Consider the following 23,020-nt stretch of genomic DNA (forward strand, 5'->3'; position numbering starts at 1 on the left):
TACTAAATCCTTTGTCACCGTTATAAAAAACAAAAAGCAAAAAAGGAACACATCCCAATAGTAACAATTTCTCTCGTACATTATGTCCACATTTGTATCGATCCCCAAACAGCTTTACCCTAATAATGTTTATTTTCAGACTCAGAGAAATGGAGGCAATATGCATTGCCTTCGTTTTCAATGACCTCTACTCTGATACACAGAAACTCACACGGGGACACAGCTTGCCTCCACTAAGACAATAAAATACCTCCACCTCGAGATCTGAAGTTGAACAAGGTTCACCCTGTCACTGATACAATGCCCCCTCTTTGTTTCCATGGCATTAAAGAGAGCTGTTCTGGATTTTATCCAACGGCCCAAACCCCAAACACTTACAGCTCTTCTGATCAAAAGATCACCTTTAAGGTTTGGCATCGACGGGAGAAGGTACTAGGGACCCACCTCAAATCCCCATGTTCCAGACCCAATGAAGGATCGTCAAGCCCAAGGACAGTTGATGGTTTGCTGTCCGGGCCGGGACACCCATGCGATGAGGTCCCCTCAAGCAGCAAGGCCTGGAGCCTGCCTGGGGACAGGACCTCCTTGGAAGAGCAAAAGGATTCTACCCACCTGGGGTCCTTCTGGATGCTGTCGATGGACGGGGAGCGGGCCAAGGTGCCTTCGGGCGGGAGGGCAGGGCCGGATTTGCTGTAGGGCGACTCCACCGAGGGGCAGTACTGCAGCTGCCGGTAGGGGTCTGCGTAGCTGGCGGGCCCGGCGGCGTAGCTGGCTCTCTGGAAGGCGGCGGCGGCCGGGGGCGGCCCGTGCTGGCTGCCTGTGCGCTGCAAGGGGACGGAGTCGACACCGGGGGAAGATGGGGCTAGGGCAGGAAAGTAGGGACAAAGTAAAAAATTGAGCACCCGCTCACAGAAATGGCTCACCGGGTTTAGGCAGGGAGAAAAATGTACACGCATTGAAAAAAATAGGGGTTTGAAAAAATAGAAAAAAAAAATCTGTCATACGTGAACCACCATATTCAATGACAGCCAGTAAAATAATAAGCAGCATATGATTCCAGAAATACACCGTCAAGTTGTAGCAAAAACAGTGCATCTCTTGAGTGTGCACTGCTTACCCACAGCCAAGAGAAAGTGGGTGCATCGAAATGAAAACCAGGCCCAAAGCGAAGACCCCAGAAAATGCAGAGCAAATTTTGATGAGGAATTGTGGACAATTAGCTCTTTCGTGTTCAAGGCGAGAGAATTTAGGATGCTGGGTAATGTTACATTAATTTTATTACAGGGTGTAAAACAAATTAAGAAATGTACTTAATTTTCCTGGATAGAAGAAAACAAAGAAAAAGTGACCCATGAGTGGATGGATCTTGTATTTCTATAGTTAGTACTAGAGCAGGATCGCTCTAGTTCCTGTAAAGTAACTCCCCAAGGATCTTTGAAGCCTGTTTGCCAACCAGAGCTGTTCCAGTGGGGAATTTTGTGAAAGGCAGGTGTGTGGGAGATGGTGAAAATCCACCCACATGCAACACAGCATAATTAGCTGACTGTGGGCTTTCCCAAAGGCATCGGAATCTTTTCAATAGGTCTAAATTGTCTTGAGAAGACTTTATACCAGTTATTAAAATTAGTCCGAATACCTCCAAATGGAATTTCAATTTTTCTTCCTCCCGGGCTCCTTTTAGTTTATATCATGTCATTATTTTTATCTGGTTCTCAAAAATATTTGGCTCCTAAAGATTAGTTGAAATATACAATGAAAATAGCATCTTTCCTATCGACAGAATGTGACCAGTTCATTAACAGCTCCAACAATGATTAGCCGTGATCAATATGAGATACACATTTACTTTCTGGCATTCTATATCAAAATATATCCTGAGCACAGCCAGGATCTGGAGCTGGCCTTTATACTATATGTGCTCTGTAAGGGAGTGAGTTCCAATTCTAACTCATGCCCCAATCCTCTGACTTTCATGAGTGTATCTTTGTAGACAATGATAGAACAAAGCTTATTTTCTCCACTCACACTGGGGACATATGACAAATTAAACACACACACAAAGACTACATTCTACTGCTAAGAACTGACTTTAAATCAGGGCTTCTCCTTTCCAAACTACTCTTAATACTTCATCTTATAATAACCAAAATTTGGAGTGTGGGTAGAGCAGACACTGTGGGAGTAGTATTTTGAAATGATAATGGTTGCCCTGGACGTGTTAGGTTTAAAAACAATCATGTTAGACTAATAAACACTGAATGCACAATCAGAGAATCTATTTTATGTCTTTCTGCAATGTCTTTGGATTTACATTTTCTACAAAAATCTTATTGATAACTTGTCTACAATTAAAACACATATTTTAGGCCGAGCCTCAGTATACGAAACTGAAGAAAAGGGAGGGGAAAGTATGACTACTACTAGGCTTGCATTTGCACTTGTGTTTTACGTTGGTTTGGGGGGTGGTGGTGGGGGGGGGGGGCGTTGCGGAGCAATGCCAGGGCAAGGAGCTCGTTAAGAGCTTGGCATCTGAAGTTAGAGAATTTGGGTTCATATCCTTGATGTTAAAATAGTGAACTGAATTTTCCAAGCTCCAGTTCCCTAGGCTGTAAAATGAAGAGGACATAATGAACTCTGGGAATTCCTGCTTGGTGGAAATGCATGAAAAGCTTCTTAAAACACCAGGTATGTTGAAAATGCTGAACAAATTAACGATGATCACTTTTACTGTTAACAACATTGAAATCAACTGATAGTAGAAAAGGGGGTTTTACATATGGCATTGGGGCAAAAGGCCCTGAATAGCAAACTTCCTAGCTCCTTCCGTGTCCTATTGCAACCACTTTATTCTAATTGACTCAAATGTCTTCCAGTAGCCCTATGAGAGAGTAAACACATGACTCATTTTACGATGAGGAAACTGAGGCACAGAGAAGATTTTAAGTAACTTGCCCGAGGTAACCAGCTTTCTGGTGGAAAAGGAATTCAAGCCCTTGCAATCTTCTTCCAGAGTTTATGCTTATAATACTACAGTAAACTGGACAAGATTTAAACCCTCAAGGATGCACATTATTGAAGGACCTAATTGTGAGAAAACCTGGAAAACACCTGACAGGTATAAATGAAGGGAAATGTCTACTAAGCTACAGAGGAGATGGATTTATAATTGAGAGAACAAACTGAATATTTTGAGAAAAAAAATATTACCAAACTAGTGTGTTGATACCACTTCACCTTAAATCAAATTTATGGAGATGTGCAGGAAAATATACAGAGAAAAATCTTTATGCAAAAATACCTAACTTCTTTCATTTCATGGCAAGTCAAAGAATAGCAATACATGTAAATATCCTTATTTTATTTTAAAGCGTTTTGCATCTTAGTTTAATAAATAATGTCAATATATTAAGGAAAAAGAGGTTGGGCTGCAAAGTGCAAGCTGGGTAAATAAATGACTTTCAGAAATCACAATCATATTTATTACAATTGGCCCTTCAGAAGAATCATTCCTGGATCCATAATTTAAACTTTTTTTAAACAATACGTAAGAGAGCTGATGAGAATTTCAAAGTATAAAATCAGAATTCAAATTGATACTGCTAAATCACTGCAATGGAAATAATGTAAGACACCAATATAAATGCGGAGAAAGATGCAATATACTGAGAGATAGATTATATAATCATATAGAAGAAAACAAATGAGAATGTAATAGATCTCAAACCAACAGTAATGTAATAACTAATTCCTTATTTTTTTTAAAGCATGACATTTTAAAAATATGACTATAAAAGGAAGACAGGTTTACAATCTCCAGTTTTACCCTGACTATTCAGAATTTGAGGTGGATTATCCAAGACTCTGAAGTATATGGAAAAGTGACTGTTGGTCACAATATTGAAAGACTTTCCTTAAGTGAAATTTATTTTCCTTAATGCCCTTCTGGTGTAAACCATTTTTTTCTTGTTTGAGTTTTAGAGCTCTGCTGATCAAATTGTCCTCCTTGTAGGATTACTCTAATTGGACACACTCATGGCCAACATTTGACGTGGAAGGAGCTTCATCAACTCTCTATTCTCACCTGCTTGCAAACAGCCCCTTCTCCCTTCAATAACCTCTTAGGACTCAGTGAACTGTAGTGCTTGTCTCTTTGGGGAGATGTAAAGTGTAGCCTCTTCAGCTGACGCTGCTCATGAAATTATCTGTTTGTTTTCTATCAAGCTCCACAAATAAAGGCCTAGTTTATCTAGGGGAAAAAAAGATGTTTGTATGTTATATTTGTTTGAAAGAGGAAAGACTTTCTTTTTCAATAAAATGAAACACTCCGCTTTATGATGATGATAGACCTGCCTTATTTACCGACAATGTGAAAAAAAATGAATAGAATAAAATACAAGAATCTGGGCACATAGAAACTTGTGTAAGGGATACAGAGGAGGGTTCAAAAGGAGGAGGAAATAGCAATTACTTATTTTAGCTTTTGTATTATTTGCCTTTGCTACCACATATACAGAAAAATATAAAAACAAACTATTTACACGTTATATAAAACAAAATAAGCATGCAATAAATAGAGTAATGTTCCCTTTGCAGGCTCAGAAATAAGGATAGCTTAGGTGGTGGGTGTGAGAACATGGCCTCATAGATGGAGTTCAAGTCCATTATTTCATTATTCTCAACAACGTTATCATCAAGAACTAAACTGCAAAGGGTCTTCAATTTTCTGCACACAGTGCAGGTTGACCCCTGCTAAACTCAGTGGAAAAATATTCAAGGCTAAATGGAAAGCAGTCCTTGAACTCCATATGTCATGATCTTTGTGAAGAGAGGCATTTAACATGTTATTACTAGTAGTAACGATATCACGATTATTGGTGTCAATGTTTCACTTCTTTCATTGGAAGACAAGACACTGGAAACATCAGCACAGCCAAACTTATCACTGATGTTGATTGTCCAACTGAATGAATAGAAGGGCTAGAAGGAGAAACTGAGATAAATTCCTATCCTGAAAAAGTTTTTCCAGCTTTCTTCTTGTTAGAGCTATCAAAGAATTTCAAAACAAGCTTTTTCTTTAGGTCTTAGAGATACAAATTAACAGAAAAATGCAATGCTTGATTAACAGAAATAAGAACCTTTTCAATATTTAGCAATAAGTACTGTTTCTATGAACTTTGTAGCCATAGGGATTTTTTCCTTAGATTTGCAGAATCTGGCATAACATTTTTTAATGTAAATAACTGAATATATAAACTGGAGACCCAAAGGGATCCACATTTAGTCCTACACCATAATTTTATATTATTTGTATGTTTATTTAATGCTATACTTTTTGACTTTCTGCTAATTTACAGTGTTATGGGAGTCATGACAGCTGATAAGGGTGAGGCCAGTTATGCCTTTTCAGCATTCAAAGCACATTTTCAGTTGTTATGAGGGGGGGGGGTCTACTTTGCCTCATTATGAGGAACTGGTAATAAATACTTGATTTACTTAGAGTTCCTGACACGTGGGCCACCATTTTTAGGAGCTTCCTTCATCTCATTTATTCCTTACAACAACCTACCTGGTAGGTACTATTATGGCTCTGACTGCCGTCACTATTTTATAGGAGAACAGTGCAAGGACAGAGGGCGTGGAGCTTGGATTCAAACTCACTCTGACTCCAGAGCCTGCCGGCTTACCCCAGTCTCCACGGTGCGGGGGCTGCAAGTGGGGGGACATATTTGGCAGACAAATATGAGAATGTGACTAAATATTTTTATTCAGTGAAAAAGAGTCTCATAATAAATAGTTGTATTTGTAACAAATGCTTTGATTTTATAATAAACACTTTTATAAAAATAATTGTGTAAGACTCAAAATTCTAAAAATGAAAATCGTGGTGATATCGAAGCGAACGGGGTTCAGTCTCGACTCCCTAGATACCCCGCTCTATTTTAACAGCCCTCATCAGCAGTATTGTCATTTTCTTTGCCTTCTTCCTCAGAAATGCAGCAAACTCTCCTTTAACTGCAGATATAATGGAGGCAGAGGGAGGTGATTTGATAGAATTTTCCATAAAAATGGTAATGGGGGCGTTCGGTGGGGAATGCTGATGGGTCCAGGGCAGTCGTGCTTCCACCCCTGGGCTGGGCTGAGGGCTGAGAGCCAGCCTGTCACAGGGCAAGGGGGAGGACGGCAGCAGGGAGGGGCTCCACGGGGCAAGGCGAGCAGGTTTCCACGCCGCCTCTCCCTGGAGTCAGAGGGGACACGTCGTGCACGAGGCCTTAGAGGCACTCAGCAATTTGGAGACAGCTGGGGCAAGGACTGGTTGGATGGCTGGAGGGAAGAATTAGTGGTGGAACAAATCTGCTCCACCTTGTCAGGCACCGAGTTTGCATCAAGTTCGTGGCACTAGGCGGTTATGGAGGGAAAGGTCTACTCGGTTCTGCATGCCTTCCAGTTGCTACCTGCTGAATAAAAAGCCCAGCAAGAAACAGGGAAGCTTAAGTGCTCAGACTACCTTAACTGGCTGAGGCCCTGAGGGTACGGCCTGGAACAGGTGGATTTGGAACCATTGGTGCTGGGACCAGTTTTATTCTGAAAAAGTAAGCATTTCCATGGTCACTGTTACGCATACGATGACCTTGGTCTATTCACTTTTCTATTCATACTTTTGCCACATTTCCAAGAAGTGGAAGAGACCTAGACATGAATTCTAGGGCCTTTTCTAAATTGTTTTAACATACAGAGAATGTCTGGGGTTGAGGGCGGGAGCTGCTGGTCTGTAATCCTGGACCTACGGTTGTGCATTTTCTGGTAACGTCTTAATGATTCTTCAGTTCTAACTTTCGGCATTATGGTAGGTCACATTCAACATGCAGTTGGAATCTCATCCTTGGCTTTTATTCTTGGCCACATTGCTACGCTCTGTGGTGTAAATTCGAGTATGCTGTGCCCTAGTCACAGGGATTGGAAAATATCGTCAAGGGTGAGGCCAAGTGCACCAACTTTTAGCATGTGTGCCTCTCACTGACATTAATCAGCATGATCCTCATTATTCATTTGCATGAAATGATGACACTTACCATATTTCTGAATTTTTAAATGCTTTTTAAATTTACACTATCTTGGGTGAATTGATACAGGCAATGCAACTAGAAGCTCTTTTTTTTTAAATTTTTATTTTTAAAGAAGCTTTAGATTACTGATATGTTACTTCAGCAATACCATGTTTATCACTGGGCTGATCAAACATTTCCAACTGGGTCACCAACTTTTTAGACCAGAAAAAGGTGAAAATTTTAACTAAGGTGACATGGGATCTCATTTGACTTGCTGTAATGGGAAGCACTCATTTTTACAGTTTAAAGTAGCAGCACAATAACAATAAACTAGTATTGCAAATTTTATGGACTCATTCTGCTAATTGGATCTATTTTGATACTATTAATATTAATATATTATTCAATAATCATAATAAAATTTTATGAATTTGAAGGTCATATGCACTCTCCCTATTACTTCATTAAACACTGTTTTTTTTTGCAAAGAATTAACATGTTTTATAAATACTTTTGCCAAATGTGCAAATATTTTCACCACATTCATTTTTCTTTTGATGTGGAGATACCTGTCAACCTCATACAGATATTTAACAGGTTTTCTCCAACGATAATTCTTTCTTCATTACAGGCTGACCCAGGCATCACAGGAAGCTTGTTTCCTTCACTTGCGTAGGATCACACTCATCCAAATGGAAATTCATATGATTGTCACCACAGCCGACACTGGCCATTTTCACTAGCTTAACAAGAAGTGCTTTGGGGTTTTCAGTGTCAGGTGTTTGTACTGAGATTCACACCTAAGTTGACACTCATCGATACGTTTGAGTGTGAAATAAAAATTCATGGTATTTAATTTCTGCTTAATAGACTCCGTGAAATGCAAATTCAGGAGGATAAAATATTTTCTGTCTTGCTGTACTCTTCATTGTACAAGCTCTGGCTTTGACAAGCCTTATTCCTGGAGAAACATGTTTTATCTACACAGACCCCTTAGTTAAAATTACACCTCTTTCAATTTCTGTCTTGCAGGAAATAAATCCCTAGACACTGGATTGATACTTCTGAAAAAGGAGGTGGGGATTTCACGCCACTGTACCACTCACTCCCCAGCCAATGTGCCTCACCGCCCTGAGTTCCACTGCCCCACGTGTTTACTGACACCTCAGGAAGGTATCTTTGGGAGCCTGCCCCCTGGGGAGCCCTGCTGGCCAGGGGACAGGCTCAGCGCTGTTCACGGAGGGGCCCTGGTGCTTTCCTCGCCCTGCCAGAACTCAGGGGCTGGAGGCTGCCCGCTGTCTCCCACTTCCTGCGCTCTCTGCCTGCGCTCTGGGGTCAGGGAGGCAGGCTGGGTCATGCGCAGAGCCCTCTCCCTTCTGCTGCGACTGATGGGCAGGGGGACAGAGGTCTACGGTCCTTGTCATGCAGTGGCTGGGACTCGGGTTGGGGTGGGGGGTGGAAGAGGATCCCTTGCAGACGGCGCTCTCTGCCACAGCCTTTGGCCTCCAGCCTGACTGCTCAGCTTAATACAGTCCTACTGATTTTCAATTTGAGTGGTGAGCCTCATTGGTATGTTTTACCATCCACAATCCTGGAGAGGAAGAGAGGGGAGCGGTAGGCTTTGGGCACCCTGGGCATCTAATGTGTACATAAATATACATAAATACATACATGTGGGTCTCTAACCTTATCCCTAACTGCGCTAGGCAAACACTTACTCATGAGGCTGTTTTGTTTTGTTTTGTTTTGAGTCCTCATTGATATTCCGGAATAGTTGGCCTGGATATGACAAAAAACAGACAAATTCTCTTTCAAATTCTTCACGACTCTACCATCATACACAAAAAGGTATGCCTGGCCATAATGTAAATAATTTAGTTTCAATCTCGAAGGTTAAAATGAACAAGCCACATGCCCAAAGGAAAGGTGGGTGGAAAGATCCTTTGTGAACTTCGAGTATTGTTACTATTACTACTACTACTACTACTACTAATACTAATGCTAAACTCAGGAATGCAGCCAGATAATTCCATTGTTAATGGGAACAGTTTCACTTGCACAGACTGTAGAGGATTGCTTTAGGAAAGGGTGGTGGGTTAAGCAGCTAAGAATTGCTAATATGATAATTGCATAGCAGGAAGGTTAGAACAAGGGCTCCGGAGCCAGCAGGCTCAAGCACAAATTCCAGCCCTTTGGCTTGTGCTATAGGTATCACTCTGAGCCTCTGGTTCCTCATCTGTGAGTGGGCATAATAGAAAATCGACTTTACGAGGCTGTGGTGGGCAAATTATTACTACTACCTGGAGTTTTGCAAATGAACATCTCTAGAATAGGAATTTCTGAAAACAGTAGAGCATCTACCTAATAACAAGTGCGATCAGTCCAAAGGGTCTAGCAACACTATTTGGCTCTTTTCTAAATTTACTAACATTTCCTTTACTGGCAGTGACTTGTGCTATGCCCATATGTGTGCAGTGATGTGTACGGGCATATGAGTGCCAATTAGGCACAGATTATGTAAATCAACATTAAAATGATGAGTAAAGGTTTGAAATGAACCTTAGAGCTATGATAGCACTGACAGTATAGAATACCTTGTTTGAGTGAAGCAATGAATTTCACTATTTTGTGGTTCTTATTAAACTTCAACTCATTCGGTTAATTCTTCATACTAACGTCCAAAACTGGGCTCTCTGCTCAGTCATGAGATTACTAGGCTTCCCTAATTTTAACTAAACGTTTAAGTTCTGCAAAGATCCACTGTGAAAGGACATTTAAAAAGTACTTAGAGCATCTTTTGGTCACCACACACACAGCTACTCATGAAGGAAATCCCTACTCAACTACAGCTCATCAGAGAACGTGCTAGTTCAGTTCCAAAAGAGAAAACATGGAAAGGGGAAAACAACAAAAACAAGCCCAAAAGTAAAGACACAAAACTATGACTGGGGATTTCAAAACACAGATTCTCCTTTGGCTTATGTCCCAGGTGCTGAAGCTTCAGTCACCAACTCTCCCGGCTTGAAATGGGAGCTTCACTCTCATTGAGCAGCATAAATGAGTAGTCAAAGAGAGAAACCGCAAACCTATTCAAGGGTCTGTGAATTAAGTAGAGCTCCTGTGACAATTCATTAATGCCTAAGGAATTAAAAAAAACAAGCAACAATTTAATACTGGATTTATGTGAATAAGGAAAAATGAGCTCACCACACCCGTACTACTGACTGGCAGAGAATTTAATCCATCCGGGTGAAAAAACAAAACAAAAACCCCAAAGCAATCAAGCTATAACTTCAAAGTGCCTCCAGATTCTTCGGGTTGCCAAGGAGTCCACCAGATACCTAGCTTTTTGGTTGAAGAAAGCTTCTTTTCGAATACCCAAAAGTAGCCCATGACCCTCCTAGCTGGGTCTGAGAGTTAAATTATTCTTTATAATAAAGTAGCAGGAGTGGGTGGCTTCCTTATGGCCGCTGAGGAGGAGAGCTGGAGAAGGAGACTGGAGGGATGGAAGAAGATGCTGGCAGGTTGAGCTTATGGGGAAGAGTCAACTGAAAAATCGTCAGGGCTTTGTTTTGCCTTCGGTGGGGAAGTCGGGGGCACTTTAACACTGCCCTCTTTGATGTCAAAGGCTATTTCCTGGTCTTCTCTGTGCGGTCATCTCCCTGTACATCTCTCAGCTCTAGAACAGCCTGTTACCTGGGTGAGCCCCAGTGGTGCTTTGGGGCTGGGAGGCCCAGGAGTGGGGTGAGTACTGGGTAGAGAGCATCCGCAGGAGCCCTGAGCAATGCTGGGAACCCAGCTGCTGGGTGCCAGGTGCAGCCCTGCCTCTTTGTATCTGTCAGTGCAGCCTGCACTCAGGGACTCCTCAGCAGATAGTATCTGATTAGCAGGCCGTAGTAAACCACTGACCTCTGCAGATGAAAAGGAGTATATATTTATTTAGTTGTTCAATGATGAATTTTAGAAATGCAGGGTCAAAAGAGATGACCTCTCAGGAGTCAGAACTTCTGCACGGGCCTAGAAGGACATGTAGCTGTCCCAGCTGGGATTTCAGGCTCTCTGTCCACTCTTCCCACATCGTCAGGACGCCCGAGCTCTAAGACATTCGGCCTGATCTGTTTCACCGCTGAAGACAGGTCTCCGCTTACAGCTTACATGCCCACTCCTCTTACAGCCTCCCCTCAGCAGGGAGCCTAATGTCCCCCTCCTACCAGTCAAGTTCAAGTTGAGCCTTCCCGAGAAGGCCTCCTCAGCATTTCCTGCAACTTGTTAAGAGCCCAGGTTCTAGGGCAAGACTGCCTGGGTTTGAAGGTTTAAAGACAGGCTCCACACTGGCTGTGGGACCTTGGGTAGATTACTCATTGTCTCTGTGCCTCAGTTTTCTCATCTGCAACATGAGCATCACAATGGCACCTTCTCATAGGGTTGTTTTGGGGTTCATAAATACACTCAAAGCATTAGACCAGTGCCTAAAAGTAGCTAAGTGCTATACACTTTTGCTAGTGGTTGAATAACCTCATCCAGTCTTACAGCTGCACCTCTACGGTACCACCTAGTAACTCTGACTGCTTCGGCACGTACACGCCTCTTCATTACTGAGCATCAACTGCTTAGAGGGATCTAACTGGCCGCCCACTCCCCCTGTCCCAGAGTCCTTGAAGTTTGGATGGAAATGCTTTAGGATTGAACTAAAGAACTTTAGAGAGGAGCCTGCTGTGTGAGGTCACCTCTGCCACATCTGGGCCAGTCGCCCCTGCATGCTTCAAGTCTAACTGGCCTCTTCTCCCAAGAGATTAGGGTTTCGTTCTGGCCCAGGAGCCTATTTGGAGTCTGAGCAGCGATCTCCAGTGTGAAAGCGGATGTGAAAGACGACCCCTGGCCAGGCGGACACAAACTGAGAATATTTTTTTTCTTTTACACAGATGTACACATTGTGGCATTATCCACAATTGCCAAAAGATGGAAACAAAACAAGTGTCCATCAACCAATGAATGGATAAACAAACAGTGGTATATACATATGATGGAACACCATGCTGTTATAAGAGGAAATAAACTGGGGACACACACGAAAACATGGATGAACCTTGAGGATATTGTGCTAAATCAAATAAGCCAGACACCAAAGGACAAATATTGTACGGTCTCATTAATATGAACTAAATATGAAGAATTAATACATAAAAGTATAAAATTTCTTTCTATTTTTATTTCAGAGTGGTTTTTTTGGTGATTTTGATCTCTAAATATATTTTATACTACATACAATGTCATCATGTTATAGAGGTGTTCAATTTATAAATTAAAGAAATACACATATTAAAGACATTTTCTGAAATGCACGTTTGAGACAGAGATGGCTGTTGGGGTTTCGGAGTTGGCTGGGAAGGTCTGAGGGCAGGAAATGAATGGGGTGCAGGGCAAGGAGGCACCCGGGTGGTGTAGAGGGCAGCCGAGCCCTGTGGGCTTAGGGTCAGGAGATGGTCAGAGGGCGCTCCTCCCCCACCGTCCTTCCCAAGCGCCCACGCAGCCCCTCTGGGAACCTCCCTCGTGCTGTGTCAATCAGCAAGTTAGCGCACAACCACTTCAGGTTTGAAGGATGCGGCTGCAACAGGGTCTTGGCCATGTGCATGCCCCAAGCTTGGCAGATGTCTGCCTTGGATGTCCCTGCAGAAAACCCTCAGGTCCCTCTTGGAAGCACTCCAGACCGGCGGCCGTCCCGTACGGGAGCAACAGCACCTGTTCCTTCCAGAAGGTTATCCACTGATGGCTTACAGCAGGGCTGGGCAAAAAGTTTCTCTAAAGGGCCAGATGTAGGTATTCTCAGCTGTGCCGTGCATCTGGTATCAGTCACAACTACCCACCTGTGCGAAAGCAGCCAAAGATGCCGTAGGTATGCATGGGAAGGCTGCGCGCCAATAAAACCTGATCCGTGAGATTCGAATTTCGTGAAATTTTCACCTATTGCAAAATATCACTCATCTTTCTTTAAAAAAACCATTTAAAGATGCAATAATCATTCTTAGCTCATGGGCTCTACAAAAACAGGTGTGAAGCCATCTGTAGCCTGAGGGCCAGAGTTTGCTGACCTCTGTCAATTAGAGGTTTTTTTAAAAAATAATATGTACATTTTATCCTATTTTTAATGCCACAGATGATTTAGGACTCCTTTTTTTTCTTACTGTAGCTAACTTTTCACTTCGTGTCCAGAAGTTTATTAACAAGAGAGAATCAACATAATCCCTTTTGTTGGTCTTCCAAATTAGATATTGATTGTCACTGAGGCTGCTGTCTTCTTTTATAAGGGGTGTATGGAAAGGACCTTACCTTAGTTACTAATGTGCAACAACTAAATGCTAAACTAGCCTACCCTCCAGCAGGAGTGCATCTAGCAGGCTGAAGGTGAGAAAAATTCTGACCAAAGAATAAATGGTTTATTCTTCCTCATCTAAACCAAGACATGTATTGTTCACATCGGATGGCATTTGCAATGTCAACAAATAAAATGAAGATATTTTGTCCCTTCTTCCTATGACGCAGTGAAATACTGAAATGTAAATATCCATAATCAACTATAAAAGCAACTTAGCTTGCTTTGATTTCTAAAACGTGTAATTTCCTATCATAACGCAGTTTAACAAAATTGCTATGCTCTACTTAGTGGTAACGGGAAGTTAACAGTAGTAGACCATGCTGGCCCGGTTTGCCAAAGTTGGGAGCCCAGTTTCAGTTTTCCCATGCCTCAGCCCCTGCCAGTGCAAATGTGTATCATTAAGAGCAAAGGAGCAGTTTTACCAACTCCAAATGGAGACACAGTGTTTTCTAACCTTACTTAGTGATATGGGATGTCATAATAAGCGCAATTCTTAACATGCTTTTAATTATATTGATTTAACAGTTAAGTGTTCTGTAGCCTATTTTATCATGACTTTTGATGAGTTATTTTGCCAATGGCTACACAGTCTCCAAAACTCCACAAATCTTTTTCCCCTGGGGCCTGTGATTGTGTTTAATTCATAATATGTATTAATCCAGGAGAGAAATACAGTTAATTGCCAATTTTTGACCATGAAACAATTTCATACGATTCAACCTAAAAGTGTGCATGAATAAATTCTAAGTTTGCCTTTCAAAACATGCTGCAGTTTTAGTAAAAACGTTTTCTTTCCCGAGTTTGCCAAACAGGTAGAATGTATCGTTAAAAAAAACCTTTGACCAGCATTAGGCGTACGCCTTTTATGTTCTGAATAACGACTGTGCTTTGTTGGAATAGTTACACTCAGTAAGTAAGTTCACACAAAATGAACATCATTTCCTTCAAGTTGTCGGATGGGCAAAACCAGCCGACACCTCACTACGTGCTTTCCACACGCATCGTCAGGGGCCAAATGGGAGCCGTGTTCTCCTTCTACTCTCATCACCACAGGTTTTAGTGAGGAGAAAGGCCTGACGTTTGAGCGGAGAGAGGACACACACCCAACATCACACGTGCACACACCACGCCACATGCACGCACCCTGCACCACACACACTGCACATGCACACACAGCCTCCCAGCACTCTCGTATCCCAAGTGCACGCACACACCACATGCACAAGCCCCCACAAACATCACACTACACACACATGGCCTCCCTGCACTCCTGCATCCCACATGCATGCACACACCTCCACAAACATCACACTGCACATGCACACACATGGCCTCCCCACACTCCCGCATCCCACATGCACGCACACATCACATGCACACACCCCCATGCACATCACACTGCACACACACACAGTCTCCCAGCACTTCCGTATCCCACATGCACACACACACCACATGCACAAGTCCCCACGCATATCACATTACACACACAAGTCTCCCTGCACTCCCACGTCCCACCTGCATGCACACACCACATGCACACACACCTATGCACATCACACTACACACACAGCCTCCCCGCACTCCCGCATCCCACATGCACGCACACACCACATGCACACACCCCCATGCACATCACACTGCATACACACACGGTCTCCCAGCACTCCCGTATCCCACATGCACGCACACACCACATGCACAAGTCCCCACGCACATCACACTACACATGCACACACACGGCCTCCCTGCACTCCCACATCCCACATGCACGCACACACCAAATGCACACACTCCCATGCACATCATACTACACATGCATACACGGCCTCCCAGCACTCCTGTGTCCCACATGCACACACACACTGCATGCACACACCCCATGCACATCACACTGTACACACACAGCGTCCCCGCACTCCCGCATCCCACATGCACGCACACACCACACACGTCATGCACACGCATCCCACACCACAAATCTCCCACCCCCCACTTCAAACACACCTGTACATGGGCTGCACGACACCCGCCCTCACACTGCCCTTCCCCCCCCAGGGAGCCTTGCACAGGCTCCTGAGCGGGGCAGCTGGTCCCCCGCTGGCCAGGCTGCTGACCAGGGCTCCGGGGTACACACCTGTGCTCGTGCGGTAGGTGCTGGCGTGCGCTGGAGGCAGAGGGTCCCCCTGGCTCTGGCTGAGACTCCTCATGGGGGGCTTCTGGTAGACGCGGTCTTCATAGATGGGGTCGATGTGGTGCTCAGGGGACTGCAGGGCCCGCAGCTCGGGGCCCAGGTGCCCGTGCTGGCTGCTGTACGAGGCCCGGGACCCAGCTGCGGGGAGGGAGCAGAAGGCGTTAAGGCCGACCGGCACTGGAGCACAGCTTGGTGCAGCAAAGTCAACTTGAAAAAAAATTAGGGTGCAATTGTGGCGAGCTGCAGAAATCACATGAGTAGTATGAAATGGCTGCACTAGAGCACGCTAACCAGCTTACCGGCATCACCCAGCTGCCTCATTTGCTCTCCCTATAAGACTGAGAATGCTTCTGAGATAAATGCACACCACACTGAACGAGGCCGATGAAACAGCACTGTTCTCACAGTCGGATGAATGTTGGGGGGTCCTCGGCCAGGCAGTCGAACCCAAGCCCCCCATTATCCCATGGTCCTTGCGCCTTTAATTTAATGATGGAAACTATTTAAAATGATGAGCAAATGAATAAACCACACTGGCAAGTCATATGGATGTTCCTGAAAAGTGATCCAGAATGTGTTCCCTTCAGCAGGCTTTCCCTGGACTGTGAATGAGCCGAGTTCAGACTGTCAACAGCCTGCATCCTTGAGAAAAACAGAGACTGAAGTCAAAGGCCTTAGAGTTCTCTCTCTCTTTACTCTTACCCTAAATTAGGAGCACTCTGCATTATCCACCTTCCTCTGGAAAAGGTAGAAATGATTGTCACTGATCGCCTTAATTTATAAATTGAGGCTGCACATCACTCAACTTTAATGTCTTTGCGAACCTTTATTTTTCCCTCACTTCATTCTATAGTAGGGGTGAGGGGTTCCTTTGAAGCAAAGCTGTGCACTCGGGGACCATGAGACTATCTCGGAAGAAGCAGGAGTCTCAGCACATCAGGAAATGGAGCTGTATGAGGGTGCAGAGGTGGGGAGGGGAGGGGAAGCAGTGGGGGAGCCCAGGTATAATCGGAACTGCCGGAGCCCGTGGGCACGGCCAAGAAGGCACGGTCATCTGTCCACGGTGAGTGGAGAACACATAGAAGAGCCTAACGAGGCGACAGCTGATTTTAGGAAGGCCCTTCAGCTAAATCCCCAAAGCCAATACCCACATGACTGCTGGGATTTAACTGCCAATTGCCTTTCCTCAGCCCCAAACCCAAACTCTCCATTGACAGCCCAAAGGGGCAGGGTGTGCCCTCCCTTGATCTGGGTGGTAACTGGGCAGCCTTTCATCGGTCTGGCTGGTTTATGGCCTCCAGTGGTGGCCAATTGAAACGAAAAGCCTTCCAATGATAGGGCTGCTTCTCTTGGATCACGTCATCCCGAAGTATTTAATATTCTTGCCTAGTGTAATTGAGGAAAAAGTCAATCAAAAGTTTTGCAGACAGATTAGTGTTTTCTGCTACATTTATCATCGATTGCTTTACATTTAAATAAGCAGAATATAGATCTGTCTGAGTGACTGGGGGACAGGGCTGAGAACTCTGTGAATTCAGTGTTAATAAAAGTCACTGAGGGTTTCCAGGAAAGGAAGGGAATAGGGCAGGCAAATTCCTCACCTTTCCTTTTGCTAGTAATTAAGTAAATTCTGATTTACACACCATTCGGAGGAAAGATGTTTCAAAGTAACTGTTTAATTAGTTTCATTGCTTCTGATTTATCAAATGCCATCATCACACTGAAAATTATCTCATGCTTAAATTTTTTCGGGAATATAGCTAAGCACGACTTGAGTTCCTGCTGTCAGCTCTTACTCCTGAAGGTTTTGCTACTATTGCTAAGCACTTAAAAATGCAAAAATAAGGAAAGGGTCATTAAACAGCACATGTTGTACAGTCAAATCGAAGTTATTTATCACTGGTGGATGTAGAGTTTCAACTTCATCCCTCTGCCTTCATTCAACAGGCCTTTAAAAACATCTAATGAAAACTATGAGAGAGCACGCTGACCTGGTAGGTCGTGACATAATCTAAACGCACGCAGGGAAATCCTCTTATTACAATAATTTTTTTGGCACTCTGAAATTTTTATCAATATCACAAATCTGGAATTTAATTACCAAGGATCCCACACAAGGGGCAAGAATCTTAAGGTAAGGCTTACCTCCACGGATACCTGACTTTCAGTGTGCTGGCATTAACAGACGTATACCAGTAAAGTCATTAAATACTTGAACAGTATGCTATACTTTTCTTTTTCGATTGGCATACTCTTGATAAAATGATAAGTTCACACTGTGGCTCTCTGGACACACTCCTGCAAAGTGCGGCTGTATATTTAAGCACGATGCACAGCACCACATGAGACCAGGCATTTCAAAAGGTGCACTGTGGACACTGCTTTTTATCCCCTGAGATCAGGTTTCAGCTGCTCATGCACAGACACAGCAGTGGGCAAGAGAGACAGAGAGAGCTAGAGGGAAGAGGAGAGGTCTGGGAATCAAGGGGTGAAAGTGCAAGTTCTGGAATTCATGTGTTCTCCCACCCTTGCTCAGGAAAGAACACAGAGACAAGGCCTCCTCTATTTTGGGCAACTATGAGAAAAAAATTCCCACAGACCTCTTCTGGGAATATGACCCAAAATGCCCCTAGAGGAGGTCTATATTTGCTGACTCACCAGCAACGTTCTTCTCTTCAGCAGTCATTTGCTTTTACCATGATGGTCCACTGGACAGCAAGTCCTAAGCTTTCCACAGTACTCAAAGGACCACTCGTGCTTTCACGTCTTTGCCAGGAGCTGGGACTATTATTTCAACAAGGGCAAAATTATGCCGGACAGACTTTGACTTTGTCTGAAATATCACAGACGTCAGAGCCCAGGGTCCCTGCCACTCATGTTGGTGAAGGACAGTTCTGAGAGCCTGCCTCGGACAGAGCTGTGGCCTCAGAACACCCGCAAAGCACGGATGGGCCAAGGAGAAAAGGGGAAGCCGCCGGCATGGGCCACGTGGAGTGTCCACCCCTGCTGGAGCCACGCTCCAAGTGTCCACAGAGCACCCAGGTCTACCCGAGGCCCCACCACCCGGTGCTAAGGCGGCTCTCCCTCCTTCTCCTCTCCAAAGACGAAGTCTGGGTCACCAGGGCTCAGGCCCTGGCTATTTCATGCATAGAGAGTTCCTGCAAATGAGTTTGGAGCTTCACGCCTGAACTGCGAATGCTCACCTTCTAGGCTAAACAAGAGGTGGTGTCTAGGAAAGTGAGCGGTATTAAAAGCCCGCATGCTCCGTGCCCACCGTGCGACCCTCAGGTCCAGGGGCCTGGAGGGCAGGTGAAAACCTACAGGTTCACCCAGGCCTGGGCCTGGGGCAGTTGCTACAAGAGCTACCAGCTGTCTTGGGCCTTCTGAGCCCTCTCTTCAGGGCTGGCTGGAATGGATGCTCCGGCAGCTTAGAACCCAGCACTCCTCGCCACTCTGCTATGGGGGCGGGCAGGGGGCAGGGAGGAGAAGGGGTTCAGTCCCGAGGCAGAGAGGGAGGTAGGGGTTCCAGGGGCTCTCGGTGGAGGGGCATCAACCCTAGTCACCCCTGCTCCCCTGCCTGGCACCCGTGCTCCAGGGCGGCCCCTGGCACATGCGGCTCCCTCTAGATGCCTGACATCACGCAAAGGTGGTGGGAGACATGTGACCTGCCGTGCTCAGCGGTCTGAGATAAACAAAAATAGCAGCTAAAGGAGTAATTTCACTGCTGACTCTTGTGCCAGTTTTGGCCAAACAACTTGAAATGAGAAGACATGAACGCTGCCCTGTGCCTGTCTCCAGCCAGCTGGGTGCATCGAGGCATGTCATCCAAACTCTTCTGAGACCCAGCTCCCTTGAGCGTTAATCTCAAGAGGGCAACAGCGTTTGCACAGCGTGGGGTTGTTCGAGAATCAAGATGAGGTGGGTCACGTGTGAAAGCGTTCTTCCACTGATAAAGTGACATTAACAGAGGTGATAGTTCCATTACATTAAATGTTAAAATCAAGAAATTATGTCATTTCATGCAAATGCATCTGTTGATTAAAAAAAAAAACTCATTGTATACTATCAAAATAGCAAAAGTAACTTAGACATTTAATTTTGAAAATCTTCAAATGGCAAGGATGTTATGATAATTTTGGAAAATATTGCAAAATGTAAATCTTCAGGTTTTATTTTCTTAAAAAATGTTAGCCTTGTTTTTTAAAGTATAACTGTGAAGAACGCAAGAATGAATGAGGTCCAAAAGGAAAAACATATTGAAATGATCAAGAAATGCTTTTAAAAGGTGGGGTCCTTTTATAAAGGGAAGTTAAAAATTAAAACTTCACATTGAAGACAACAAGCATTTGCTAATGTAGTAAGAAGCCAGCAACAGGCTTGCAGGGGGTTCTTGACATGGAAAATCACTAGCAAGTTGAGAGGGCTGAAGTCCTCATTCCTCTACACTGCTTTCACCGGGCTAAAGTATCCAACAGGCTCTCTTTCCTTTCCACCAGCAAAAACCATTGATCATTTTTTTAAGAATGCTTTGCAAATAAATTTCTCTGTGTTGGGTTTTATGTATATGGTTTAGATGCCCTAGTAAATTCATAGTGATCGACAGTCACTTATGCATTTATTTATTCAACACATATTTATCACATGCCTGTGCACCTCCAGGAGCTGAGGCCATCATGGCGCCCAAGACAGACCAAGTCCCCGGCCTCAAGGGGCTGGCATGCTGTGGGTGAAGACAGAAGATAATGGTCATGACATTCAGGCAGGACAGGGTGAGGGTTCTGGGGACAAAGTGGGGTGGGGGCGAGGAGACAGTGTCAGGAGGGCGTACTGGTTTAGGGTGGTCAAGAAGGTTCTACTGGAACATCTGACATGTCTGTGGAGAAGTGAACGGGGCCAGGAAGGAGCCAAGCTGGAGGAAGACCTGGGGGGTTTCTTGGACGGAGGGGACCAGCCCCAAGAGTAAAGGCCCTCTCTAGGAGAGGCAGTTCATGGAATTTATGGCAAGGATTTTATTAGTCTCTAATCAATTTATATTGTCCTTTAAAAGACCCACCAGTTAGTATATGAGTCCTTTAAGACTTCATTCCACTAATGATTATAATAACTGAACAGACATTTTTAACTCAGCTTTTTACCATCGTGTCCACTGAATTTTTCTTGAAAGGATGTGAAATGTTCAATGGGAGATCTCACGTAACAAACTTATGAGAACTGCAATACTGAAGATTCAGCTCAAAGTACTTGCTTTCTCCCACTGAAATTTTTATTCCCTAGAATATGATTAATGCTAAAGTCCTAGTTTATTCGGATTCCTAGGCAACTCCCAGGAGATTCCAATGGGGCCAGTTGGGGTGGGTGCAGCCATGCATGGTTTAATGAGCACCCCCACATTCCTCATTCTAATGCAGGGGATCCTGCTATGAGTCACTCTGCCCCAGATAAAGCAGAAGGACAGGACACAGGCATGTTTAAAAGAAAAACAAACAAACAAACAGGAAGATCTAATGAGTTACAACCCTCAACTTGTCATTTTGCATTCCTGAAACATCATTTTATTACCATGTTGTACCAATTACTTTACTAAACAGAAGAAAATACATCTGTTCTGTTTTTCACTGGGGCCCGCTCATTCTTTTATTTCTGTACTATAGGACTTAGGATACTCTAATTTAATGCAAATTCCTCTGCTTTTCACAAATACATACACTTCTACATGTTTTTGAGTTGAAATATCAATATGAAGTTAAAAAGGATGAACTTCCATTTAGCCGGTCTCTTCTAATGTGTAACGAGGTGGAAGGAGAAAAAGAAAGAGCAAAATGGCAGAGTGGACAGATGGCTACACAGAGCACATTAAGGTGTTTGTAAACAGGCTGCAAGATCAGCCCTTTCCTTTGAGATAATGAGCTGTCTCCCCAAGAAAAAGCTATAAACTTCTTTTGCAATGAAGGAGAGTCTGAAGGAAAATCTAGGAATTCAGTTTTGTTTTTGTTCTTTTTTTCTAATTTAAAAGGGTGCAAAAAAGCTATAGTTTTGAAGGGCAAACCTGAAACTTTTAAAGAAAAGTATGGAGCCTAGAATAGAAGTGGCTTTTTCCTGGTAAACCGCTGCTGTAGCTTTTCTGTTTGGTGGACCCGCTGATTTGAGGGGGATGCTACCTGTCGATATGTTGGTATCACTAAGCACCATGGCCAGGCACGATCACCTGGGCAGGTAGATAGCCTCTGCTGTGTGATAGTGTATGGCTCTGAAACAGTGATTCTGTGGCCTTTGACCCTTTTAAAAGAGTCTGACTTGATATTTGTTAGCATTAAACTTGAAGGGAAAAATAGCATCAGCAGATAACCACTTTTAAAATACAAAATGGACATAATTTTAATTAAAATTATCTCCTAACCGTGCATTAGGTAAACTGCTGAGAGATTCAAATATTACCTCGTAGCTTTGAGGAATGCCTGGTCACAACACAGTTTATCGTAAAGGAAAGCACATTTACAAAAGCTGCATGTTGGTACTGCTGTTGGGGGAAGGTACATGAGGAACTCACATCCAGGCTCTTCACTTTGAATTCTGCAACTCTGGCACTACAAGCTATTCCTTTTATTCTTGATTTTTGCTTTTGACTCAAATCAACATTCTGGAACATCTACTTCCTACCCTTACCCTAATTAACAAATTAATTTCAACATTTCAAGGATCCCAAAATATTTCCTGTGTACTCTGAGTCAATTCCATGAACGGAATTTCATATGGAAATGATTGCTAATTCATTGCATTAGTTTGAACTCTTTTTTCATGTTGTTTCAAATGTTAAAATATACAGATTCATTTCCCATATAAGAGCCATATTTCAGACTGATATATGGAAGGGGCATTATTAATTCAGACGTGTTCAATGACAGAATTACATTTAAGCCTAATAATTTCAATATGATAGGCCATCTACTGATACCAAATAATTCTATGCTAGTGTGTTTTGGAAAGCAAAAATGCACTCCTGCTTCATCTGTTTCATAAACCCTAGATTTTCATAAATTATAGTAACTTGAAACAGCTCTGTTGGACTCACTAACGGTGTGAATCCTCCTGCATTTCCTGGCAGGGTACAAAGCACCAGAAGAGTCTCTTTTCGTAACTTTCTCGGTGAGGCTTCCAATACAATTTATTGTAATTGCTAAACCTCTCCATACCTTTTCCCAAAGGAATACAGTAATCTATTTGTTCTTACATACTTTTCAGGGAGAATAATTTAAAGGCCATAATCACCATTCAAATAAAACTGAGTCTAATTTTTGTTGTGAAACATTAAAAAAAAAAAAAAAAGGCAGGCCAGAATCACTGGTCAGCACCCACCTGCACTACAGCCCATGTGCCTACAATCTTACCTATAAATGCCTCTGCTCCTTG

At 43.6% G+C, this 23,020-nt stretch overlaps 1 protein-coding gene across 6 annotated transcripts in view; it reads right to left on the reverse strand.

The window, feature by feature from the left end:
• CTNND2 (catenin delta 2) overlaps window positions 1–23,020 on the reverse strand; it is a 1,007,180-nt gene that overhangs the window by 368,364 nt on the left and 615,796 nt on the right. For all 6 annotated transcript variants that reach the window (XM_058306950.2, XM_058306943.2, XM_058306942.2 and 3 more), the window contains 2 exons: window positions 15,557–15,751; window positions 613–862 (listed from right to left, as the gene is read on the reverse strand). In XM_058306950.2, the coding sequence (XP_058162933.1) occupies window positions 613–862; window positions 15,557–15,751 (445 nt within the window). The remainder of the gene's footprint in view (window positions 1–612; window positions 863–15,556; window positions 15,752–23,020) is intronic.

Source organism: Dasypus novemcinctus, chromosome 2, assembly GCF_030445035.2.
Source record: "Dasypus novemcinctus isolate mDasNov1 chromosome 2, mDasNov1.1.hap2, whole genome shotgun sequence".
Classification (NCBI taxonomy): domain Eukaryota; kingdom Metazoa; phylum Chordata; class Mammalia; order Cingulata; family Dasypodidae; genus Dasypus; species Dasypus novemcinctus.